At 44.4% G+C, this 25975-nt stretch overlaps 1 protein-coding gene across 1 annotated transcript in view; it reads left to right on the forward strand.

Moving 5' to 3' along the window:
• Window positions 1–275: 275 nt before the first annotated feature.
• LOC110502411 (netrin-4) overlaps window positions 276–25975 on the forward strand; it is a 28944-nt gene continuing 3244 nt past the window's right edge. The window contains exons 1-9 of the mRNA XM_036959892.2: window positions 276–899; window positions 1278–1737; window positions 1840–1966; window positions 11284–11556; window positions 13789–13915; window positions 14705–14893; window positions 18732–18948; window positions 20768–20886; window positions 21066–21134. Of these exons, the coding sequence (XP_036815787.2) occupies window positions 830–899; window positions 1278–1737; window positions 1840–1966; window positions 11284–11556; window positions 13789–13915; window positions 14705–14893; window positions 18732–18948; window positions 20768–20886; window positions 21066–21134 (1651 nt within the window). The 5' untranslated portion in view covers window positions 276–829. The remainder of the gene's footprint in view (window positions 900–1277; window positions 1738–1839; window positions 1967–11283; window positions 11557–13788; window positions 13916–14704; window positions 14894–18731; window positions 18949–20767; window positions 20887–21065; window positions 21135–25975) is intronic.

Below are 25975 nucleotides of genomic sequence, written 5' to 3' on the forward strand. Positions count from 1 at the left end.
GCCAAAGGTGCTTCAACAAAGTACTGATTAAAGGGTCTGAATACTAATGCATATTTCATATTTTATTTTAAATAAATTAGCAAAAAAATATATTTGTCATTATGGGGTATTTTGTTTAGATTGATGAAGGAAAATAATAATTTAATACATTTTAGAATAAGGTTGTAACGTATCAAAATGTGGAACAAGTCAAGGGGTCTAAGTAGGGTAATTCCCAAATGGCACCCTATTCCCTATAGTGCGCTATACTTTTGACAAGAGAGAATAGGGTGCCATTTGAGATTGAACTATATTTAGAGGGCTGAGGGCGGGGATAAGGTTAGCATTTGGGAAATAACCATACAGTTGTTGGGGAAGACTATTAAATGCCTAGGCTTTCAACCTTTCCATATGTATTTTTAATTTTTCAAACATTGATGATGTATTTGAGTACTCAGGAATGCTCAACCTTTACAATCGATATTGGACACTTGAACAAGCCTGAAGACGGTGACGCGCACCTGTAGCCTAGATTAATGCACAGTGATGACTTCGTTATAACTGAATGATATTCGATAGGTAGCAGACATCGTTTATGATCGACATCCAATCGACGGTGAGTGTTTTATTCTTCAATAGGCCTAATTATCGCTTCGGTTTGTTAATGCTGGAGGCGTCGTGCCGCTTCGGAGACAGCTCACTTGGCTAAAGTCAATCGTCTTGAGGAAACGTGCCTTCACTTGTTGTCACTATAAAAACAGACCTTCATCGCTGTTCTCTCTCAACTGTTCACACAAGAAGCAGCTAGGCTACCCGACTGTCTCAGTATGTTCTAGAACAGTCTTCAGGGATGTTCAAGATGAGACGGTGGACTTTACTTGTCGTGATTGCTCTTTGTGCGTCTCCGCTTCTTTTGGCTGGTAAGTAAAGGAATAGTAAAGTTTATTTTTTCTCATCCTTGTGCGGGCTTGGATTGAGATGGTACTCGCAAACTTTAGCGCGAGTCTGTCCATGTACAGATGCAGGCATTGAGGATGATTTGATTATTGCGTAGAGTATGTTGCTTTGACATGTTTGTTGGCTATCGTGCATCTCTCCCATCTAAAAAAAAAACGCTTTAATGTCTGTACAATAGATCATTTTAAAATGTCAATGTAATATTGGATATTGTTTTGGCTAATCAGGCTGGTATCGTAATCTGTGAAGATTAATTTAAATTGGAACAGTGAATTTTGTGTTAGATACAAATACATTTATCCCCCCAAAATATATTCTCTCTCTCTCTCTATCCCCCCCAGGTCCTTCCAGCTCTTCAGGTCCAGTCTCAGAGACCCAGAACCGCTGTGCTGGCCGGGCCTGTAACCCTCCCATGGGGAACCTCGCCTTGGGCCGAGGACTACTCACCCAGTCAGTGTGTGGAGTCAACTCCACTGAGCCCTACTGCTCCTACCAGCAGATGTTTAGCTCTACCCCTTCCTTCCACAGAGACACTTCCTGTCCAGCAGCACCCAAATGCAGCAAGTGCAACGCAGCTCTCCCCCACCAGGCTCACCTAGCCTCTGCCATGACCGATTCCTCATTCCGATACCCAGATACCTGGTGGCAGTCTGCCGAGGGGGTGGAGACAGAAACACTCCAACTAAACCTGGAGACAGAGTTCTACTTGACGCATCTGATCCTGGTGTTCCGCTCCCCCCGGCCCGCCGCCATGTTGCTGGAGCGTTCTCAGGACCACGGGAGGACCTGGAAGACCCTCAGGTACCATCGAGGACCACTTTGGAAATGACTGTTTTAATTGATGTATTAACCTCTGCGGTCAAATACACATCGTATTGATGGATGTAATTGTTTTATACCCAGGTACTTTGCGAGGGACTGTGAGGACACCTTCGGCCTGGCAGAGGAGGCTCGTGTGAAGGAGAAAGGAGAGAGCGGGGCGGCCTGCACCTCCAAATACTCAGGAGCGTTCCCATGTACCCGAGGAGAGGTTAGAGTTGTGTATGGTGGGGTCTCTGATTGCACTTACCTATCCTCTTCATGCCTGCTGACACATAAAGGCAGAGACCTATACCACTTCTGACTGTCTAACGCCTGTTTTCAAGCTTAGCTTAAGTTCCTTGTGGCTACTAAGATTGTTGAGAGCCCAGACACACAGCCTTTAGACACAGGTGAAGGCAACATCCAGCTGGACGTTGTGGTTGCAGGGAAGATGGAGGACAGGACACAGGTGAAGGCAACATCCAGCTGGACGTTGTGGTTGAGGGAAGATGGAGGACAGGACACAGGTGAAGGCAACATCCAGCTGGACACTGTGGTTGCAGGGAAGATGGAGGACAGGACACAGGTGAAGGCAACGTCCAGCTGGACGTTGTGGTTGCAGGGAAGATGGAGGACAGGACACAGGTGAAGGCAACATCCAGCTGGACGTTGTGGTTGCAGGGAAGATGGAGGACAGGACACAGGTGAAGGCAACGTCCAGCTGGACGTTGTGGTTGCAGGGAAGATGGAGGACAGGACACAGGTGAAGGCAACATCCAGCTGGACGTTGTGGTTGCAGGGAAGATGGAGGACAGGACACAGGTGAAGGCAACGTCCAGCTGGACGTTGTGGTTGCAGGGAAGATGGAGGACAGGACACAGGTGAAGGCAACATCCAGCTGGACGTTGTGGTTGCAGGGAAGATGGAGGACAGGACACAGGAGGTTGAATAGAACAGAGCTGTGACAGATTTCAAAGTGACCCGTTCGAAACAACCTGTTAACAATCTCAATGCTTCACAGCGGTAATTCATAACATCTCTGCCCTCTAATTGTTTGCTGTGGTGCTCAAACACATCATTGCTTGTGTGTGTGTGGGTGTGTGTGGGTGTGTGTGTGTGGGTGTGGGACAAGCGTTGAACAAACAGACTAAGCTGTGTGTTTAAAGTAAACAGATCTAAACGGAGGTTTTTCAGATCGCATTTCTCAGCTCCACAAAGCCCATGACGACATCCATGCATCAATAGAATATCAATGTTCACCTTATTCCTCTGATGAGGCGCCCTGAGGTCTTTTTTTTTTTTTTAGACGTGCCGTATCATCGGACAGAGGAAAGTTTGAGCCAGAGAGCAACAGGCCTTGTTGGTTTATTCATGAGCATCGTGATTTTCATTCCTCATCAGTCCTAGGGACTCGCAGCAAAAGAATCTGCTTTTTAATTTTCACTACTTCAATGTATCTGCATGTCCAGCTGTTATATTTTTCCTCACAATGAAGTTTTTTACCATTTTATTTTCAGGGCAGCCAGGGATACAAGTAGAACACAAAACAAACATGTTGACATAAACCGTTGTATTGATGAGTTTTATTAACACATGTCAATAATTGAATAAGGTCTGCCAAGAAAAACCTAATAAGAAATGTATTTATGAGAACGCTGTAAGTACAGGAGTGGTTTGCTCAGTGTTAATGAATACACAACTAGTCAGTGACAACTGTTTGGAGTTTGTGACAGCAACTATGTCACCTTATTATAGTATTATAGACACTATGTCCTGGTATTTACTATGATCGTCTATGTAGAAGAACCCCTTACAGTATTATAGACACTATGTCCTGGGATTTACTATGATTACTATGTCCTGGGATTTACAGATTACATGTGCACATTCGTGGGGTCATAATAGTTTGTAGCTCAAACCATTCAGACTTTACATAACTTTTTATGAGAAAGAACCGTTTTCACGATCCGCCCTTGTCTCACAAACACCGCTCTAGCTCAGCGTACGTTAATTGCACAAAAGTCTGTAGCTCAAACACACAATGTTTAAAAGGGTTTGGAAGCCCTAAATCATGTTGGCCTGATTGTGGGACTCAAATAGATGAGATGATGAGATGATGAGAGAGAGATGGTGAAGAGAGAGAGAGGTGGTAGAGAGAGAGGAGAGACAAAGGGGAGAAAGAAAGGTAAAGAGAGAGAGAGGTGGTAGAGAGAGAGGAGAGACAGAGGGGAGAAAGAAAGGTAGAGAGAGAGGTGGTAGAGAGAGAGAGAGAGAGGTGGTAGAGAGAGGTGGTAGAGAGAGAGAGGTGGTAGAGAGAGAGAGAGAGGTGGTAGAGAGAGAGAGGTGGTAGAGAGAGAGAGAGAGAGGTGGTAGAGAGAGAGAGAGAGGTAGTAGAGAGAGAGAGAGAGAGGTAGTAGAGAGAGAGAGAGAGAGGTGGTAGAGAGAGAGAGAGAGAGAGGTGGTAGAGAGAGGTGGTAGAGAGAGAGAGAGAGAGAGAGAGAGGTGGTAGAGAGAGAGAGAGAGGTGGTAGAGAGAGAGAGAGAGAGGTAGGAGAGAGAGAGAGAGGTAGTAGAGAGAGAGAGAGAGAGGTGGTAGAGAGAGAGAGAGAGAGAGAGAGAGAGAGAGGTGGTAGAGAGAGAGAGAGAGAGAGGTGGTAGAGAGAGAGAGAGAGAGAGAGAGAGGTGGTAGAGAGAGAGAGAGAGAGAGAGAGAGGTGGTAGAGAGAGAGAGAGAGAGAGAGAGAGAGAGGTGGTAGAGAGAGAGAGAGAGAGAGAGAGAGAGGTGGTAGAGAGAGAGAGAGAGAGAGGTGGTAGAGAGAGAGAGAGAGAGAGGTGGTAGAGAGAGAGAGAGAGAGAGAGGTGGTAGAGAGAGAGAGAGAGAGAGAGAGAGAGAGAGGTGGTAGAGAGAGAGAGAGAGAGAGGTGGTAGAGAGAGGTGGTAGAGAGAGAGAGAGAGAGAGAGAGAGGTGGTAGAGAGAGAGAGAGAGAGAGAGGTGGTAGAGAGAGAGAGAGAGAGAGAGAGGTGGTAGAGAGAGAGAGAGACAGAGGAATGTATTTTGTAGTGTTCCAATAGGGCTCTGGACCAAGTTAGGATGGGAGACGTTTAAATGTCATGAAATTGAAAATGGTTTATCTGAACTCATCATAATTGTAGTGCATCTGCTGTGTGTTAGGCTGTGTCAGGTCATGCTGTGTGTTGGGCTGTGTCAGGTCATGCTGTGTGTCGGGCTGTGTCAGGTCATGCTGTGTGTTGGGCTGTGTCAGGTCATGCTGTGTGTTGGGCTGTGTCAGGTCATGCTGTGTGTTGGGCTGTGTCAGGTCATGCTGTTGGGCTGTGTGTTGGGCTGTGTCAGGTCATGCTGTGTGTTGGGCTGTGTCAGGTCATGCTGTGTGTTGGGCTGTGTCAGGTCATGCTGTGTGTTGGGCTGTGTCAGGTTATGCTGTGTGTTGGGCTGTGTCAGGTTATGCTGTGTGTTGGGCTGTGTGTTGGGCTGTGTCAGGTCATGCTATGTGTTGGGCTGTGTCAGGTTATGCTGTGTCAGGTTATGCTGTGTCAGGTCATGCTGTGTGTTGGGCTGTGTCAGGTCATGCTGTGTGTTGGGCTGTGTGTTGGGCTGTGTCAGGTCATGCTGTGTGTTGGGCTGTGTGTTGGGCTGTGTCAGGTCATGCTGTGTGTTGGGCTGTGTGTTGGGCTGTGTGTTGGGCTGTGTGTTGGGCTGTGTCAGGTTATGCTGTGTCAGGTCATGCTGTGTGTTGGGCTGTGTCAGGTCATGCTGTGTGTTGGGCTGTGTGTTGGGCTGTGTGTTGGGCTGTGTGTTGGGCTGTGTCAGGTTATGCTGTGTCAGGTTATGCTGTGTGTTGGGCTGTGTGTTGGGCTGTGTCAGTTCATGCTGTGTGTTGGGCTGTGTCAGGTCATGCTCTGTGTTGGGCTGTGTCAGGTTATGCTGTGTGTTGGGCTGTGTGTTGGGCTGTGTCAGTTCGGGCTGTGTGTTGGGCTGTGTCAGTTCATGCTGTGTTTTGGGCTGTGTCAGGTCATGCTCTGTGTTGGGCTGTGTCAGGTCATGCTGTGTGTTGGGCTGTGTCAGGTCATGCTGTGTGTTGGGCTGTGTGTTGGGCTGTGTCAGTTCATGCTGTGTGTTGGGCTGTGTCAGGTCATGCTGTGTGTTGGGCTGTGTCAGGTTATGCTGTGTCAGGTCATGCTGTGTGTTGGGCTGTGTCAGGTCATGCTGTGTGTTGGGCTGTGTGTTGGGCTGTGTCAGTTCATGCTGTGTGTTGGGCTGTGGACATTCCTGCAGTCAGCATGCCAGTTGTACGCTCCCTCAAAATTTGAGACATCTGTGGCATTGTGTTGTGTGACAAAACTGCACATTTTAGGGTGTCCTTTTATTGTCCCCAGCACAAGGTGCACCTCTGTAATGACCATGGTGTTTAATCAGCTTCTTGATATGCCATACCTGTCAGGTGGCTGGATTGTTTTGCAAAGGAGAAATGCTCACTAACAGGGATTAGAGAGAGAGAGAGAGAGAGCGAGACCGTCCCTGTCCTAGATTTCACACGTGGACTTTATTTAATTAACTAATTATGTGACTTCTGAAGGTAATTGGTTTCACCAGATCTTACTTAAGGGTTTCATAGCAAACTTTGTTTTTAAATTTTCCATTTCACTTCACCAAGATGGACTATTTTGTGTATGTCCATGACATGAAATCCAAACAAATATCAATTTAAATTACAGGCTGTAATGCAACACAATAGGAAAAACGTCAAGCGGGATGAATACTTTTGCCAGGCACAGTACCACCACAGAATGATGCTGGCACTAGGACCGCACTCAACCAAATATATAAGGCCATAAGCAAACAAGAAAATGCTAACCCAGAAGCAGCGCTCCTAGTGGCCAGGGACTTTAATGCAGGCAAACGTAAATCAGTTTTACCTAATTTCTATCAGCATGTTAAATGTGCAACCAGAGGGAATAAAACTATAGACCACATTCACTCCACACACAGAGATGCATACAAAGCTCTCCCCTTCCCTCCATTTGGCAAATCTGACCATAATTCTATCCTCCTGATTCCTGCTTACAAGCAATTAAAGCAGGAAGTACCAGTGACTCGCTCAATACGGAAGTGGTCAGATAAAGCGGATGCTACGCTACAGGACCGTTTTGCAGCACAGACTGGAAAATGTTCCGGGATTCATCCAATGGCGTTGAGGAATATACCACCTCAGTCATCAGCTTCATCAATAAATGCATCGATGACATCGTCCCCACAGTGACCGTACGTACATACCCCAAACAGGAGCCATGGATTACAGGCAACATCCACATCAAGCTAAAGACTAGAGTTGTTGCTTTCAAGGAGCGGGACACTAATCAGGACTCCTATAAGCAATCCCGCTATGCCCTCAGACGAAAAATCAAACAAGCAAAGCGTCAATACAGGATTAAGACTGCACCGGGTCTGACGCTTGTTGGATGTGGCATTGCTTGAAAACTATTACAGACTACAAAGGGAAACCCAGACGCGAGCTGCCCAGTGACACGAGCCTACCAGACGAGCTAAATGCCATTTATGCTTGCTTCGAGGCAAGCAACACTGAAGCATGCATGAGAGCACCAGCTGTTCTGGATGACTGTGTGATAACGCTCGACGTAGTCGATGTGAGCAAGACCTTTAAACAGGTCAACATTCACAAAGCTGCGGGACCAGATGGATTACCAGGACATGTAAATCAGCTGGCAAGTGTCTTCACTGACATTTTCAAGCTCTCCCTGACTGAGTCTGTAATACCTACATGTGTCAAGCAGACCACCATAGTCCCTGTGCCCAAGGAAGCGAAGGTAACCTGTAGCACTTACGTCGGTAGCCATGAAGTACTTTGAAAGGCTGGTCATGGCTCACATCAACAGCATCCTCCCAGATACCCTAGACCCACTCCAATTTGCCTACTGCCCCAACAGATCCACAGATGACACAATCTCAATCGCACTCCACACTGCTCTTTCCCACCTGGACAAAAGCAACACCTATGTGAGAATGCTGTTCACTGACTACAGCTCAGCGTTCAAAACCATAGTGCCCACGAAGCTCATCACTAAGCCAAGGACCCTGGGACTCAACACCTCCCTCTGCAACTGGATCCTGGACTTCCTGATGGGCCGCCCCCAGGTGGTAAGAGTAGGCAACAAAACTTCTGCCACGCTGATCCTCAACACTGGGGCCCCTCAGGGGTGTGTACTTACTCCCTCTCTTGTACTCCCTGTTCACCCACTACTGCATGGCCAAACACGACTCTACAACTCTACTTTTAAAAATCCACCTTTCCAGAAACAAGTCTCTCACTCACACCCCCTTCAGCCCCCGGCTGTTAATTGATTGCCCCCCATCTATCTTCAGAGTTCGTACTGTTAGGTGACCTAAACTGGGACATGCTTATGTAACAGTATAACTTCAAACCATCCCCTCGCCCATACCCGGGCGTGAACCACATCAACAACAGTCACCCTCGAAGCATCGTTACCCATCGCTCCACAAAAGCCGCGGCCCCGGTCAACAGCACTGGACACCCCCCACAGCAACGCGCCCAAGCCTTCCCCATTTCTCCTTCTCCCAAATCCAGTCAGCTGATGATCTGAAAAAGCTGCAAAAAATGGACCCCTACAAATCAGCTGGGCTAGACAATCTGGACACTTTCTTTTCAAAGATTATCTGCCGAAATTGTTGCCACCCCTATTACTAGCCTGTTCAACCTCTCTTTCATGTCGTCTTAGATTCCCAAAGATTGGAAAGCAGCTGCGGTCATCCCCCTCTTCAAAGTGGGGGACACTCTTGGCCCAAACTGCTACAGACCTATATCTATCCTACCCTGCCTTTTCTAAGGTCTTCGAAAGCCAAGTCAACAAACAGATTACCGACCATTTCGAATCTCACCATACCTTCTCTGCTATGCAATCTGGTTTCAGAGCTGGTCATGGGTGCACCTCAGCCACGCTCAAGGTCCCTAACCGCCATCGAGAAGAAACATTACTGTGCAGCCGTATTCATTGATCTGGCCAAGGCTTTCGACTCTGTCAATCACCACATCCTCATCGGCAGACTTGACAGCCTTGGTTTCTCAAATGATTGCCTCGCCTGGTTAACCAACTACTTCTCTGATAGAGTTCAGTGTGTCCAATCGGAGGGTTTGCTGTCCGGACCTCTGGCAGTCTCTATGGGGGTGCCACAGGGTTCAATTCTTGGACCGACTCTCTTCTCTGTATACATCAATGATGTCGCTCTTGCTGCTGGTGAGTCTCTGATCCACCTCTACACAGGAGACACCATTCTGTATACTTCTGGCCCTTCTTTGGACACTGTGTTAACAACCCTCCAGGCAAGCTTCAATGCCATACAACTCTCCTTCCGTGGCCTCCAATTGCTCTTAAATACAAGTTAATCTAAATGCATGCTCTTCAACCGATCGCTGCCTGCACCTGCCCGCCTGTCCAACATCACTACTCTGGACGGATCTGACTTAGAATACGTGGACAACTACAAATACCTAGGTGTCTGGTTAGACTGTAAACTCTCCTTCCAGACCCACATCAAACATCTCCAATCCGAAGTTAAATCTAGAATTGGCTTCCTATTTCGCAACAAAGCATCCTTCACTCATGCTGCCAAACATACCCTTGTAAAACTGACCATCCTACCAATCCTCGACTTCGGCGATGTAATTTACAAAAAAGCCTCCAATACCCTACTCAACAAATTAGATGCAGTCTATCACAGTGCAATCCGTTTTGTCACCAAAGCCCCATATACTACACACCATTGCGACCTGTACGCTCTCGTTGTCCGGCCCTCGCTTCATACTCGTCGCCAAACCCACTGGCTCCATGTCATCTACAAGACCCTGCTAGGTAAAGTCCCCCCTTATCTCAGCTCGCTGGTCACCATAGCATCACCCACCTGTAGCACGCACTCCAGCAGGTATATCTCTCTGGTCACCCCCAAAACCAATTATTTCTTTGGCCGCCTCTCCTTCCAGTTCTCTGCTGCCAATGACTGGAACTAACTAAAAAAATCTCTGAAACTGGAAACACTTATCTCCCTCACTAGCTTTAAGCACCAACTGTCAGAGCAGCTCACAGATTACTGCACCTGCACATAGCCCACCTATAATTTAGCCCAAACAACTACCTCTTTCCCTACTGTATTTATTTTATTTTGCTCCTTTGCACCCCATTATTTTTTCTACTTTGCACATTCTTCCACTGCAAATCTACCATTCCAGTGTTTTACTTGCTATATTGTATTTACTTTGCCACCATGGCCTTTTTTTGCCTTTACCTCCCTTATCTCACCTCATTTGCTCACATCGTATATAGACTTGTTTATACTGTATTATTGACTGTATGTTTGTTTTACTCCATGTGTAACTCTGTGTAGTTGTGTGTGTTGACCTGCCTTGCTTTATGTTGGCCAGTTCGTAATTGTAAATGAGAACTTGTTCTCAACTTGCCTACCTGGTTAAATAAAGGTGAAATAAAAAAAATTAAAAACGGACTCTTATCGATTCTTGATTTCGGCGATGTCATTTACAAAATAACCTTCCAACACTACTCAGTCTCTATCCAATTTGCTATCACAGTGCCACCCGTTTTGTCACCAAAGCCCCATATACTACCCAACGCTGCGACCTGTATGCTCTCGTTGGCTGGCCCTCACTACATATTCATTGCCAAACCCACTGCCTCCAGGTCATCTAAAAGCTAGGTAAAGCCCCGCCTTATCTCAGCTCAATGGTCACCATAGCAACACCAACCCGTAGCACGCGCTCCAACAGGTATATTTCACTGGTCATCCCCAAAGCCAACACTTCCTTTGACCGCCTTTCCTTCCAGTTCTGGGATGAATTGCAAACATCACTGAAGCTGGAGTCTTATATCTCCCTCTCTAACTTTAAGCATCAGCTGTCAGAGCAGCTTTCCGATCACTGTATCTGTACACATCCAATCTGTAAATAGCAAACCCAGCTACCTTATCCCCATATTGTTACTTATCCTCTTGCTCTTTTACACCCCAGTATCTCTACTTGCACATCATCATCTGCACATCTCACTACAGTGTTAATGCTAAATTGTAATTATTTCACCTCCATTTGCCTATGTATTGCCTTACCTCCCTACTCTTCTACATTTGCACACACTGTACATAGAGTTTTCTCCAAGTCTAGGACCAAAAGGCTCCTTAACAGCTTCTACCCCCAAGCCATAAAACTGCTGGACAATTAATAAAATGGCCACCGGACTATTTACATTGACCCCCCCCCTCCATTTATTTTGTACACTGCTGTTATCATGTTATTGTGTTACTTTTTATTATTTTTTTACTTTAGTTTATGTGGTAAATATTTTCTTAACTCTTCTTGAACTGCACTGTTGGCTAAGGGCTTGTAAGTAGGCATTTCACGGTAAGGTCTACACACGTGACAAATAAAGTTTGATTTGATCTGCCAGATTTTGTTACCGGGAACTCTGACCCACTCTTCTCCCCTCTCTAGGTGATCTATCGCGCCCTGTCCCCCTGGTACTCATTGGACCCCTACGGCCCAGCAGCCCAGACTCAGTTGATGGTCACCAACCTGCGGGTGCGTCTGCTGCAGCGCCAGCCTTGCCCCTGCCAGGCTAAAGACCCAGATATCCAGGCACTGCCCACGAACCATTATGCCATCTATGACTTCATCGTCAAGGGCAGCTGCCTCTGCAACGGGCACGCCGAGCACTGTGTGCCAGCCAATGGGTACCGCCCCGCCAGGCAGAGGATCAATCACGTGGTGAGTAAGGGTGAAGAGCAGCACGAACAACCAATCACAACTGATCACTTATCTCTGTGTCTATTAGCGCTTCTCCAAAAGACTGCAATCACCATGTCACTCTGTTAACAAAAACAGTCAGACATGTTGTGTATTTGTGTGTGTGTGTGTGTGTGTGTGTGTGTGTAAATGTGTTATTGTTTCTGGCACTCTCCATTCCCACCACCACTTGGGTTCTACATCTGTGTAGTGGTGCTTTAATGCGGAGCCTCTAGGCTTTACTGAAGACTATATTTACCCACAGATTTACCTTCCATTACGGGATTATGACTATGAGGAAACCTTAATTATAGTGTAAAATATAGTAGCTTCAACATATTTTTCCCACTGAGAGTAGAAACTGCCAGTGGAATTACATCAGCATTTCTCATATAGTAAACATTGGAGGCTTTAGTCAAACAGTGGTGGGAAGATAACTAAGAGTGTTCCACACTTCACTGTGCAATCCACATGTACTGCAAAGTAGAAAGATAACTAAGAGTGTTCCACACTTCACTGTGCAATCCACATGTACTGCAAAGTAGAAAGATAACTAAGAGTGTTCCACACTTCACTGTGCAATCCACATGTACTGCAAAGTAGAAAGATAACTAAGAGTGTTCCACACTTCACTGTGCAATCCACATGTACTGCAAAGTAGAAAGATAACTAAGAGTGTTCCACACTTCACTGTGCAATCCACATGTACTGCAAAGTAGAAAATACACTGCTGCACTTGCTATTTTAGCATGTAGATCTTGGTGGGTCAAAAATCATTTTTTTTGTTTTTTTAGAAGCATGCTAGTAAAGCCACTACAACAATACTAAACAATACATTCATTGCACTATAACGGCGACAAGCAGTGCCCACAAATGTTTTAAGGTCGACACAAAAGCTGTCCCAACAGCAGAGCTTTCTTTTCAGCACCATGGAGTGAATCCTGACACCTGGCTATCACCTGGCTATCAGAGGAGCCTTGTCTGGCAGCGAAAACATGAATTCAGCCGGCTATCACCTGGCTATCACCTGGCTATCAGCGGAGTCTTGTCTGGCAGCCTCGTTTTACTGCCTCTTTAAAAAACATAGCTGATGTGGCTGACCATATCTCCCATCTTCCTATCATTTATGCAGCAGCAGATAAGACATGGTTTGGACTCACCGTGCGGAGGTCATCAAAGAAAAAGATGTTCAACTCCGAGTTGGATGACCGTCTGACTTCCCAGTTGCGATGCTTGCAGTTAGCCACTGTCACCGATTCCTTCCAAACAACTCATTGTTGAATTTGCGATTTTCGAACTTGTTGTGTAATGTTTATATCCAGTGGCCGATGAGCACCGATATGTTTTATCTATCATTTATCTTCATTATCTATCTTCATATGACAAGGATTAAAAAGGATTTTCCAGTAGATTGTCTACTTTATTTATGACGATGACTGCTAGCTAAGATTTTAGAAAGTAAGACGTTGACAGTCCAATCAAAGCTACTGTAGATATGTCATTTGACGTCATTTTATCGGACCTTGAGCCTTCTTGGAAGGGAACTTCTAATGTAACTCTATGGCAGTAGCCAAACGGCTTCTTGATGTCTACCCATACTCAAGGTTGGTGACAGTGTCCCCATGAGTGACAGAACACTGAACCAATCACGGTGCAATGCTGCTATTTTTTGCTGGCCTGCCCCATCATCACAGAAAGCACTGAGCTAGGCTGAAACACCTGCATTTTGGAGCTGCCTGTTTGTATGCAGCTTTATTAGCTCAATGATATATATATATATATATATATATATATATATATATATATATATATATATATATATATATATATATATATATATATATATATATATATATATATATATATAAAAAATTACATTGTTTGCAAACTGATATGTATTAATGCCAAAATAACACGCAATACAGGCAAGCCCGCCCACATTTTTTAAATTATATATATTTATTTAGGGGGGGGGGGCTTACCTGTTTTGCATGTTATTTTGGCATTGATACGTGTCACATATCAATTTGCAAACAATATACATATATTTTTTGGGGGTGCAAAATATTTGTGTGTATCTATCTGTGTTCCCTATTACAGTAAATATTGCTTTCTCTCTCCCCTGCGGCAGGTCCATGGGAGATGTGGGTGTGACTGTGTGTAACCGTAATTCAGTAATACATACATAATACACTGCTCTCTCCCCTGCGGCAGGTCCATGGGAAATGTGTGTGTAAACACAACACTGCCGGCGACCACTGTGAGCACTGTGTTCCCCTCTACAACGACCAACCCTGGCAAGCTGCCAACGGCATCATAGGAGCACCTCGTGAATGCAAGAGTGAGTCTTGCAAGGCCAGGAAGGTCAACCAGCAGAACCGCGTACACAACAAGTACATTACCCGATACACACAGCCGGATGTCTTTTTTTTGAATTAGTAGTAGTTGTAGAATTCAGTAGGTATATCTTCTTTTACCTATTCAATGCTCTCAAAGGGATCTGTCTTGTTTTGTTGTTGTTGAAACAGTCACATTCAGAAATGACCCCTTGGTGCACATGTCAATGAAACCTAGTATCTTTACTTTACCTTTGAGAGAAAGTGTAACGGTTCTCTTGTGGTGAAGGAGAGGCGGACCAAAACGCAGCGTGGTGGTTATTCATTGTATTTTAATGAAGACACTATACATGAATAAACGAACGAAAACAAGAAACGTGAAAACTCAAAACAGCCCTATCTGGTGCAGGTACAAAGACAGGAACAATCACCCACAAACACACAGTGAAACCCAGGCTACCTAAGTATGATTCTCAATCAGAGACAACTAATGACACCTGCCTCTGATTGAGAACCATACTAGGCCGAAAACATAGAAAAACAAACAGACTGCCCACCCAACTCACGCCCTGACCATACTAAATAAATACACAACAAAGGAAATAAAGGTCAGAACGTGACAGAAAGGAAGCAATGGGAAAACAGAAATGCTTTTAAGGTGGTATTCTGACTAGAGACCTTTGCTCTTAACTCAAATTGTGTTGTACAAGTCTCCCATTGACGTCAATAATGATTTACATGAAAGTCAAGAGTTTTGCACGATTATCTTAGGCGCTTCCTCTTTTCTTTTACAGAGTGCAAGTGTAACAGCCATGCAGATAGCTGTCACTTTGACCGTGGTGTGTGGCTGGCGTCGGGACGGCGTAGTGGGACTGTGTGTGACGTCTGCCACCACAACACAGAGGGCAGACACTGCCAGAGCTGCCGTAGAGGGTTCTACAGACACCCCAGCAGACCTAGCTCTGCCGCTGACTCCTGCACACGTAAGAGGACAAAACATACCCTCTGCCTGTCCAGATAGCAGGGAACAGAGGTCAAAACATACCTTCTGCCTGTCCGGATAGCAGGGAACAGAGGTCAAATCATTCAGATAGCAGGGAACAGAGGTCAAATCATTCAGATAGCAGGGAACAGAGGTCAAATCATTCAGATAGCAGGGAACAGAGGTCAAATCATTCAGATAGCAGGGAACAGAGGTCAAATCATTCAGATAGCAGGGAACAGAGGTCAAATCATTCAGATAGCAGGGAACAGAGGTCAAATCATTCAGATAGCAGGGAACAGAGGTCAAATCATTCAGATAGCAGGGAACAGAGGTCAAATCATCCAGATAGCAGGGAACAGCGGTCAAGTCATCCAGATAGCAGGGAACAGAGGTCAAATCATAGATATGCGTTTATGGTTGTGCAATCAATTAGACCATGCCCATCTTATTTTGGCCAACTTCCTGATCCTGCTTTGTAGTATACCCCTCAGACCATGGTAACAACATAGTAACAACGTAGTAACAACGTAGTAACAACACACTAACAACGTAGTAACAACGTAGTAACAACACACTAACAACGTAGTAACAACAATGTAAAAACATAGTAATACCATAGTATCAACAAAGTAATGTAGTAACAACATAGTAATAACATAGTAATAACATAGTAACAACAAAGTAATGTAGTAACAACATAGTAATAACATAGTAATAACATAGTAACAACAAAGTAATGTAGTAACAACATAGTAATAACATAGTAATAACATAGTAACAACAAAGTAATGTAGTAACAACATAGTAACAATGTAGTAATAACATAGTAACAACAAAGTAATGTAGTAACAACATAGTAATAACATAGTAATAACATAGTAACAACAAAGTAACAACATAGTAATGTAGTAACAACATAGTAACGACTAACTAGCAACGTAGTAACAACAAACTATCAACGTAGTAACAACGTAGTAAAAACATTAACAACAAACTAACATTGTAGTAACAACAAACTAACAACGTAGTAACAACAAACTAACAACATAGTAACAACGTAGTAAAAACATAGTGACAATGTAGTAACAACGTAATAACAACGTAATAACAACGTAATAACAACGTAACAACGTAGTAACAACGTAATACCATAGTAACAACGTAGTAACAACGTAATAACATAGTAATAACATAGTAACAACAAAGTAATGTAGTAACAACATAGTAATAACATAGTAATAACATAGTAACAACAAAGTAATGTAGTAACAACATAGTAATAACATAGTAATAACATAGTAACAACAAAGTAACAACATAGTAATGTAGTAACAACATAGTAACGACTAACTAGCAACGTAGTAACAACAAACTATCAACGTAGTAACAACGTAGTAAAAACATTAACAACAAACTAACATTGTAGTAACAACAAACTAACAACGTAGTAACAACAAACTAACAACATAGTAACAACGTAGTAAAAACATAGTGACAATGTAGTAACAACGTAGTACCAATGTAGTAACAATGTAGTAACAACGTAATAACAACGTAATAACAACGTAACAACGTAGTAACAACGTAATACCATAGTAACAACGTAGTAACAACGTAATAACATAGTAATACCATAGTAACAATGTAGTAACAACGTAATAACATAGTAACAATGTAGTAACAACATAGTAACAATGTAGTAACAACAAACTAACAATGTAGTAACAACGTAATAACATAGTAACAACGTAATAACATAGTGACTACGTAGTAACATAGTAATAACGTAGTAACGGCGTAGTAATGGCGTAGTAACAACGTAGTGACAACGTAATAGCGTAGTAACAACGTAGTAACAATATAGTAACAGCGTAGTAACAACATAGTAACGATGTAGTAACAACGTAGTAGCAACGTAGTAACAACGTAGTAGCAACGTAGTAACAATATAGTAACAACGTAGTAACAATATAGTAACAACATAGTAACAACGTAGTAACAACGTAGTAACAATATAGTAACAGCGTAGTAACAATGTAGTAACAACGTAGTAACAACGTAGTAACAGCGTAGTAACAACGCAGTAACAACGTAGTAACAATATAGTAACAGCGTAGTAACAGCGGAGTAACAATATAGTAACAACGTAGTAACAATGCAGTAACAACGTAGTAGCAACGTAGTAACAATATGGTAACAACGTAGTAACAATATAGTAACAACGTAGTAACAACATAGTAACAACGTAGTAACAACGTAGTAACAACGTAGTAACGACGTAGTAACGACGTAGTAACAGCGTAGTAACAACGCAGTAACAACGTAGTAACAATATAGTAACAACGGAGTAACAATATAGTAACAACGTAGTAACAATGTAGTAACAACGTAGTAGCAACGTAGTAACAATATAGTAGCAACGTAGTAACAATATAGTAACAACGTAGTAACAACGTAGTAACAACGTAGTAACAACGTAGTAACAACATAGTAACAACATAGTAACAACGTAGTAACAACGTAGTAACAACGTAGTAACAACGTAGTAACGATGTAGTAACAACAAGTCAGACATTGTCTACAGCAGTGATAGTCATTAATGCTCTTGAGGAGGTGCAGCACCGCAGGTCTGCACTCCTGCTCAGCAGTGAAACACCTGATTCAGGTGTCATCAGGGTGTTGAAGAGCAGTTGATTAGTTGAATCAGGTGTGATGACGGCACTAAGCTGAAACTAAAACATGCAGTAGTGGAAGGTTAGTGGTAGGTAGTCTGGCGGTTAGAGCGTTGGGGGCCAGCCACTGAAAGGACTTGTACCCGAAAGATTGCATCCCTGAGCTGACAAGGTAAAAATCTGTCGTTCTGCCCCTGAACAAGGCAGTTAACCCACTGTTCTTAGGCCGTCATTGAAAATATGAATTTGACTTGCCTAGTTAAATAAAAGGTAAATAATATAGAACCACTGCGACCACAATGTTATTGCCAACTTATACAATACTGACAATACGAGTACTTTTCAGTGCGGTTCTAGAAGATCAACCACATCTTTGAGGAATGTGACAGTAATTGAAAACAATAGATGAGTTTCCCATAGTCCATGCCCGGCACATTTTTCCCATTCCTGTCCTTTTCCCCAGGCATGCTCTTTCGCTTCGGTCTTTTAAAGAACAAACCAACTGTGTTTGAGAGAAAGAGAAACACAAGTGTGCTCACACACTTGCACGCATACACACACACATACATGCATACATACACACACAGATACTGTACACACACACACACACACATATACATACATGCATGCACACATACATACATACATACATACATACAGATACATACATACATACATACATACAGACACATACACACACACACATACATACACACATACATACGTACACACAGGCACGCAAACGCACACATGCACACACACATTCACACACACACACTAAAAACCTATCCTTCACCAGGAGAGTCATCAACCAGTAAAAATGTCAGTGTGGAGGGAGAATTATTTACTTTTTGCTTTTACAGTAGTGTGTTTTTACAGTAGTAGTGTGTTTTTACAGTAGTAGTGTGTTTTTACAGTAGTAGTGTGTTTTTACAGTGGTGTGATGTATCCTCAGGGTTAAATACATACTCCCGTGCGTGCGTGTGCTGTTGTATGGAATTAAGTATATTTTTTCTGAATAAAGTCAAGAAACCTATCCCGAGGGCCACACTATTAAAGACATGAATAAATGAGCTCCGTATGTTGGATATAATGGTAGGAATGTGCTAAACTCTCCCTCTCTGATCTGTTCTGTTTGTCCCTCCTCTCACCCCATACCAACAGCATGTGCCTGCCACCCTGTAGGGTCTAGACCCGCGATCTCAGGTGGCCAGGACCTCTGTAACCCTAGCAACGGGGCATGCACCTGCAGATCGGGCGTGGGCGGACCTCTCTGTGACAGATGCATTGTAGGGTTCTGGGGCTTCCATGGTTACGGGTGCAGACCGTGTGACTGTACAGGTGGGGACTGTGACCCCTACACCGGGGACTGCTTGTCTGGGTAAGTGTCTATGGATTCATATAGTAGGCTGCGTTCCAAATAGCACCCTATATTCTCTATTGGCCCTGTTCAAATGTATAGTGAACAGGGAGCCATTTGAGACAGAGACTATGCATATTCACTAGTGCTTTTAGTATACTGTAACTCACCTGAAAGTCTCTCATTGACATCAATGAATAATTAATCAGACGCTTATCCCGAACCTGAATCAGACCCTTAATGAAGTAGTCTCCTCTACCCAGACGTCTCTCTCTGTGGTGTATTCTCCTCTCTCTGTGGTGTAGTCTCCTCTCTCTGTGGTGTACTCTCCTCTACCCAGACGGCTCTCTCTGTGGTGTAGTCTCTACCCAGATGGCTCTTTCTGTGGTGTAGTCTCCTCCCTCTGTGGTGTAGTCTCCTCCCTCTGTGGTATAGTCTCCTCTCTCTGTGGTGTAGTCTCCTCTACCCAGACGGCTCTCTCTGTGGTGTAATCTCCTCTACCCAGACGGCTCTCTCTGTGGTGTAGTCTCCTCTACCCAGACGGCTCTCTCTGTGGTGTAGTCTCCTCTACCCAGACGGCTCTCTCTGTGGTGTAGTCTCCTCTACCCAGACGGCTCTCTCTGTGGTGTAGTCTCCTCTACCCAGACGGCTCTCTCTGCGGTTTAGTCTCCTCTACCCAGACGGCTCTCTCTGTGGTGTAATCTCCTCTACCCAGACGGCTCTCTCTGTGGTGTAGTCTCCTCTACCCAGACGGCTCTCTCTGTGGTGTAGTCTCCTCTACCCAGACTGCTCTCTCTGTGGTGTAGTCTCCTCTACCCAGACGGCTCTCTCTGTGGTGTAGTCTCCTCTACCCAGACGGCTCTCTCTGCGGTTTAGTCTCCTCTACCCAGATGGCTCTCTCTGTGGTGTAGTCTCCTCTACCCAGACGGCTCTCTCTGCGGTTTAGTCTCCTCTACCCAGACGGCTCTCTCTGTGGTGTAGTCGCTACCCAGGCGATTCTCTCTGTGGCGTAGTCTCCTCTCTCTGCGGTGGAGTCTCTACCCAGGCGGCTCTCTCTGTGGTGTAGTCTCCTCTACCCAGACGGCTCTCTCTGTGTAGTCTCCTCTACCCAGACGGCTCTCTCTGTGGTGTAGTCTCCTCTACCCAGAATGCTCTCTCTGTGGTGTAGTCTCTACCCAGGCGATTCTCTCTGTGGTGTAGTCTCCTCTTTCTGTGGTGGAGTCTCTACACAGGCGGCTCTCTCTGTGGTGTAGTCTCCTCTCTCTCTGGTGGAGTCTCTACACAGGCAGCTCTCTCTATGTTGTAGTCTCTACCCAGGCGGCTCTCTGTGGTGTAGTCTCCTCTCTCTGTGGTGTAGTCTCTACCCAGACGGCTCTCTCTGTGGTGTAGTCTCCTCTCTCAGTGGTGTCGTCTCCTCTACCCAGACGGCTCTCTTTGTGGTGTCGTCTCCTCTACCCCGACGGCTCTCTCAGTGGTGTCGTCTCCTCTCTCTGTGGTGTAGTCTCTACCCAGACGGCTCTCTCTGTGGTGTAGTCTCTATCCAGACGGCTCTCTTTGTGGTGTAGTCTCCTCTCTCTGTGGTGTAGTCTCCTCTATCCAGACGACTCTCTCTGTGGTGTAGTCTCCTCCCTCTGTGGTGTAGTCTCCTCTATCCAGACGGCTCTCTCTGCCATAGCAATTGAACCTGGGGATGACGTTATTAATGGAGTAGTCTTTATCTTAATGCAAAGTAAGTATGTAGAGGTGTATTCATGGATTGTATGGCTAGCAGGCAGTGCTATGTTTGACCAGAGTTTCCTCTGTGGTGTTTTGTGTTGTGATGTGATGTGTTGTGTTCCAGCTCAGATCTGGACGTGTACTATACAGGAGGTGACAGCCACATACACAGAGGACCTAGCAGTAGTGAGCTAGCAACACTGTTTAGGGTGGAGGAGCTGTTCTCTGCACTGCACCACTCTGGTGAGTCATGGGTTATACACAAAAGCATGGGCACGCATGTAGGCACGCACACATGCAAGAAAGCAGACACACTCACACACATCTATACACACACACACATCTATACACCCACACGGAAATATAATTTATAAGCGTAATGTAATGTACAGTACATGTTATTGTTTTCCCTGTCTTTCCAGAGAAATGTCAGTGTAAGGTGGTGCCTATAGGCAGCCCCAAACTCTTCTGTGCCAACGAGTATGACTACGGTAGGTGGGACATACAGTAATATTAAGAAAGATACGCGTGGGAAAAGTTCCTGGGAAAAACAATAATATTAATCTTAGCATTGTCCATGCATGCTAAAAAGCCAAATGTCTTAATTTGTCTCCTGTGGATCCACCTGGTGTTGTGCTCTTTCTTTTGTCTGAGAACTTTACAAGATATGAAAAGACTTAAACAATAGGAGAACATAAAGCAGAGTTGGTTGTAGATCAAAAGGAGATGTTTGAGGTTAACCACTCCTATGTTAGCCAACTCCCACGGGCCTGATATGCATAACAACGACCATAGAAGTTGGCTATAAAGCACAAACAAATCTGGGACCAGACTGTAGTGAACGATGCCAGCAGAATGGAAAAGGAACCCCCCCCCCCCCCTCCTGTTTGTAGTGGCAATTGAACCGCTTGCAGAACGAATTAGACAGGACCCAAACGTAACAGGTATCAGTGTTGGTAAACATGAATATCAATTTTACTTATTTGCCGATGATCTACTGGCAAGATGGCGGTGACAGACATGGCAGCTTTGCTTCTAACTCTTAAGCAACTTTGCAGTATTTTGTTTTTGGGGTGTTATTTCTTACATTATTAGCCCAGAATGTTTTTTGTGTTATTACATACAGCCGGAAAGAACATTTTGATATCAGAGCGGCGGCATTACGAACCAGGAACACGACTTTCCCGAATTGGATCCTTTGTTCGTACCCCCAGGGCAATTTAATTTATCCCAGAAGCTGCTCCAAGACGCCACCGGCGGAGAGAGGTATTTGGAGTGGACTTGTAGTCTGGCTCAGGAGGCGTGCACGCCATCCACAGCTTCCTAGTATATTAATTGCTAATGTTCAGTCTCTGGACAATAAAGTGGACAAGCTCAGGGCGAGGATCTCCTTCCAGAGAGACATCAGGGACTGTAACATACTCTGTTTCATGGAATAATGGCTCTCTCTGGAAATACTGTCCCCGTCCATACAGCCAGCTGGGTTCTCAGTACATCGCACAGACAGGAATAAAGAACTCTCCGGGAAGAGGAAGGGCAGTGGTATGTTTCATGATTAACCACTCAGGGTGTGATTGTGATAACATACAGAAACTCAAGTCCTTTTGTTCACCCAACCTAGAATACCTCACAATCAAATGCTGACCGTATTACCTTCCAAGAGATTTCTCTTCAGTTATAGTCACAGCCGTGTACACTACTGTTCAAAAGTTTGGGGTCTCTTAGAAATGTCCTTGTTTTCCATGACAACATACATGAAATTAGTTGCAAAATGGATAGGAAATATAGTCAAGATGTTGACAAGGTTATAATAATGATTTTTAATAAAAAATAAAAATGTTGTACTTCAAACTTTTCTTTTGTCAAAGAATCCACCATTTGCAGCAATTACAGCCTTGCAAACCTTTGGCAATCAAGTATTCTAGTAATCTGAATAGATTTCCCCCCATGCTTCCTGAAGCACCTCCCTCAAGTTGGATTGGCTTGATGGGCACTTCTACCATACGGTCAAGCTGCTCCCACAACAGCTCAATAGGGTAGAGATCCGGTGACTATGCTGGCCACTCCATTATAGACAGAATACCAGCTGACTGCTTCTTCCCTAAATAGTTATTGCATCGTTTGGAGCTTTGCTTTGGGTCATTGTCCTGTTCTAGGAGGAAATTAGCTCCGATTAAGCACCGTCCACAGGGTATGGCATGGTGTTGCAAAATGGAGTGATAGCCTTCCTTCTTCAAGATCCCTTTTACCCTGTACAAATCGCCCAACTTTACCACCACCAAAGCACCCCCAGGCCCTGTTAAGAACTCTTTTTATTTTTTTAAATATTTTTTTATATATATTAACTTTCAATGTGATATTGCCTCCACCATGCTTCACAGAGGGCGTCAAGCACTCCTACAGCATCTTTTCAGTTTTTCTGTGTCTCACGAATGTTCTTCTATGTGATCCGAACACCTCAAATTTAGATTTCTCTGTCCATAACACTTTCTTCCAATCTTCCTCTGTCCAGTGTCTGTGTTCTTTTCTTTTTATTGGTCAGTCTGAGATATGGTGTTTTCTTTGCAACTCTGCCTAGAAGGCCAGCATCCCGGAGTAACCTCTTCACTGTTGACATTGAGACTGGTGTTTTGTGGGTACTATTTAATGAAGCTGCCAGTTGAGGACTTGTGAGGCATCTGTTTCTCAAACTAGACACTCTAATGTATTTGTCCTCTTGCTCAGTTGTGCACCGGGATCTCCCACTCCTCTTTCTATTCTGGTTAGAGCCAGTTTGCGTGGTTTCTTAACATGCTGACCAGACCGGACACGTCGCGTGCGCGAGCGTTGCAAAATACCTTTAGAAATCCATGTTATTCAATTATTGCACCCAAACTGCTGGCAGACGCCAACGAGCATCAACGAGCGTTGAAAGAAGCTGTTTTGCAGGTTGTGTGGTAATACTATGAGAGTGTAGATGCCAATCACCATATAAGTTCAAAGATGAAAAAGCCTGGAAGGAGGAGAGATGACTAGAAACGATTCGGTTGACCATTTTATGTGTGGATTAATTGTCTGAGTAAAGGACCTTGTGCATTTTAGGTAAAATAACAACTCAATGTTTATATCACAGGACAAATTAGCTAGCAACAGCAAGATAGCTAAATGTGACAAGTTATCTAGCAAGTGCAAGCTAACTAGCTAAATTGCCATACATGTTTAATGCTTTTCGACCTGTCCACAAATTAATGTAATTGGTTCAGAGTTTGTTTTGATATTTTAACCTGTGTGTCGTGATCGTGTTTGGTGTAGGGGGACAAAATAAATGTATGCACGATAGCGCACGATGGGCGCAGCCGGTTTGGGTTCCGTGTAAGGGAGTAGTTTCAATTTCTCACACGGAATAGTCTTCACTTCTCAGAACAAGAATAGACTGTATAGACTTAATCAGATGTCCTTACATAAACGCTTGGTATGCTTTCGCCGAAACATTTTTGTGAAATCTGACACGCCAGGTCGATTAACAACAAGCTAAGCTGTGTTTTGCTATATTGCACTTGTGATTTCATGAAAATCATTTTTTTTTTTGTAATTTAAGTTGAATTTGGTGCGCTGCAATTCAGTGGATGTTGACGAAAATGATCCCGCTAACGGGATGGGTGCATCAAGAAGTTAACAAAGCAAATTTGAGGAAAATGCTACCGAAGTACTATCAACACATTGACTGTAGTACCAACGCTGCTAAAATGCTCGACCATTGCTACTCCCCCTTCCGGGATGCCTACAAGGCCCTCCCCCGCCCATCGGCAAATCAGATCACGGCTCCATTTTTCTCCTCCCTTCCTATAGGCAGAAACTCATACAGGAAGTACCCGTGCTAAGGTCTATTCAACGCTGGTCTGACCAATCAGAATGCATGCTTCAAGATTATTTAGATCACGCGGACTGGGTAGCCGGGTAGCCTCTGAGAATAACATTGACGTTTACACGGACACGATTTCATCAGGAAATGTATAAGGGATGTTCCCACTGTGACTATTAAAATCTACCCAAACCAGAAACCGTGGGTGGATGGTAGCATTCGTGCAAAACTAAAAGCGAGAACCACCTCATTTAACCATGGCAAGGTGACAGGGAACATGGTTGAATACAAACAGTGTAGATATTCCATCCGTAAGGCAATGAAACAGGCCAAATGTCAGTACAGAGAAAAAGTGGAGTTGCAATTCAACGTCTCAGACACAAGACATATGTGGCAGACAATCATGGATTACAAAAGGAAAACCAGCCACATGGCGGACACCGAAGTCTTGCTTCTGGACAATTTGAACACCTTCTTCACCCGTTTTAAGAATAACACCGTGCCTCCGACGCGGCCCACTCCCAAGGGCTATTGTTCTCTGTGGCCGACGTAAGACATTTAAGTGTGTTAACCCTCGCAAGGCTGCCAGCCCAGATGGCCTCCCTAGCTGCATCCTCAGAGCATGCGGAGACCAGCTGGCTGGAGTGTTTACCGACATATTCAATCATTAAGCTCGGGGCACTGGGTCTGAACCCCACCCTGTGCAACTGGGTCCTGGACTTCCTGACGGGCCACCCCCAGGTGGTGAAGGTAGGAAACAACACCTCCAATTTGCTGATCCTCAACACAGGGGCCCCACAAGGGTGCGTGCTCAGTCCCCTCCTGTACTCCCTGCTCACCCATGACTGCGTGGCCACGCACTCCTCCAACTCTATCATCTAGTTTGCAGACGACACAACAGTAGTAAGCCTGATTACCAACAATGATGAGACAGTCTACAGGGAGGAGATGAGGGCCCGGGTGGAGTGGTGCCAGGAAATAATTTCTCCCTCAACGTCAACAAAATGAAGGAGCTGATCATGGACTTCAGGAAACACATCAACGGGACCGCTTCAAGTTCCCTCGGCGTACACATCACAGACAATCCGATATTGTCCACCCACAGAGACAGTGTGGTGAAAAAGGCGCAACAGCCACGGCCTGTTCACCCCACAACAGCGTTTATAGATGCACAATTGAGGGCAAAAAAAATAAATCACCATTTACAGCAATCCTTTAAGTGGACCATAAAAAATATGAAATATTTAGGATGCTTAATAAGTGACAACAAATCAATCAATCAATCAAATGTATTTTATATAGCCCTTCGTACATCAGCTGATATCTCAAAGTGCTGTACAGATATAGACAACAAATATATAAAGATAACTTTATTTAATTACTCAACAATATGAAAGCAGATCTAATTAATTTGAATAGTCTTACAGGTAGAATAAATGTTTGGAATGGCTAAAGTTTGCTAAATGTTTGAATAGTTTTTCTAGGTAATAC

The sequence above is a fragment of the Oncorhynchus mykiss genome, chromosome 2, assembly GCF_057628025.1.
Source record: "Oncorhynchus mykiss isolate SJ-2025 chromosome 2, ASM5762802v1, whole genome shotgun sequence".
NCBI classification, from domain to species: Eukaryota; Metazoa; Chordata; class Actinopteri; order Salmoniformes; family Salmonidae; genus Oncorhynchus; species Oncorhynchus mykiss.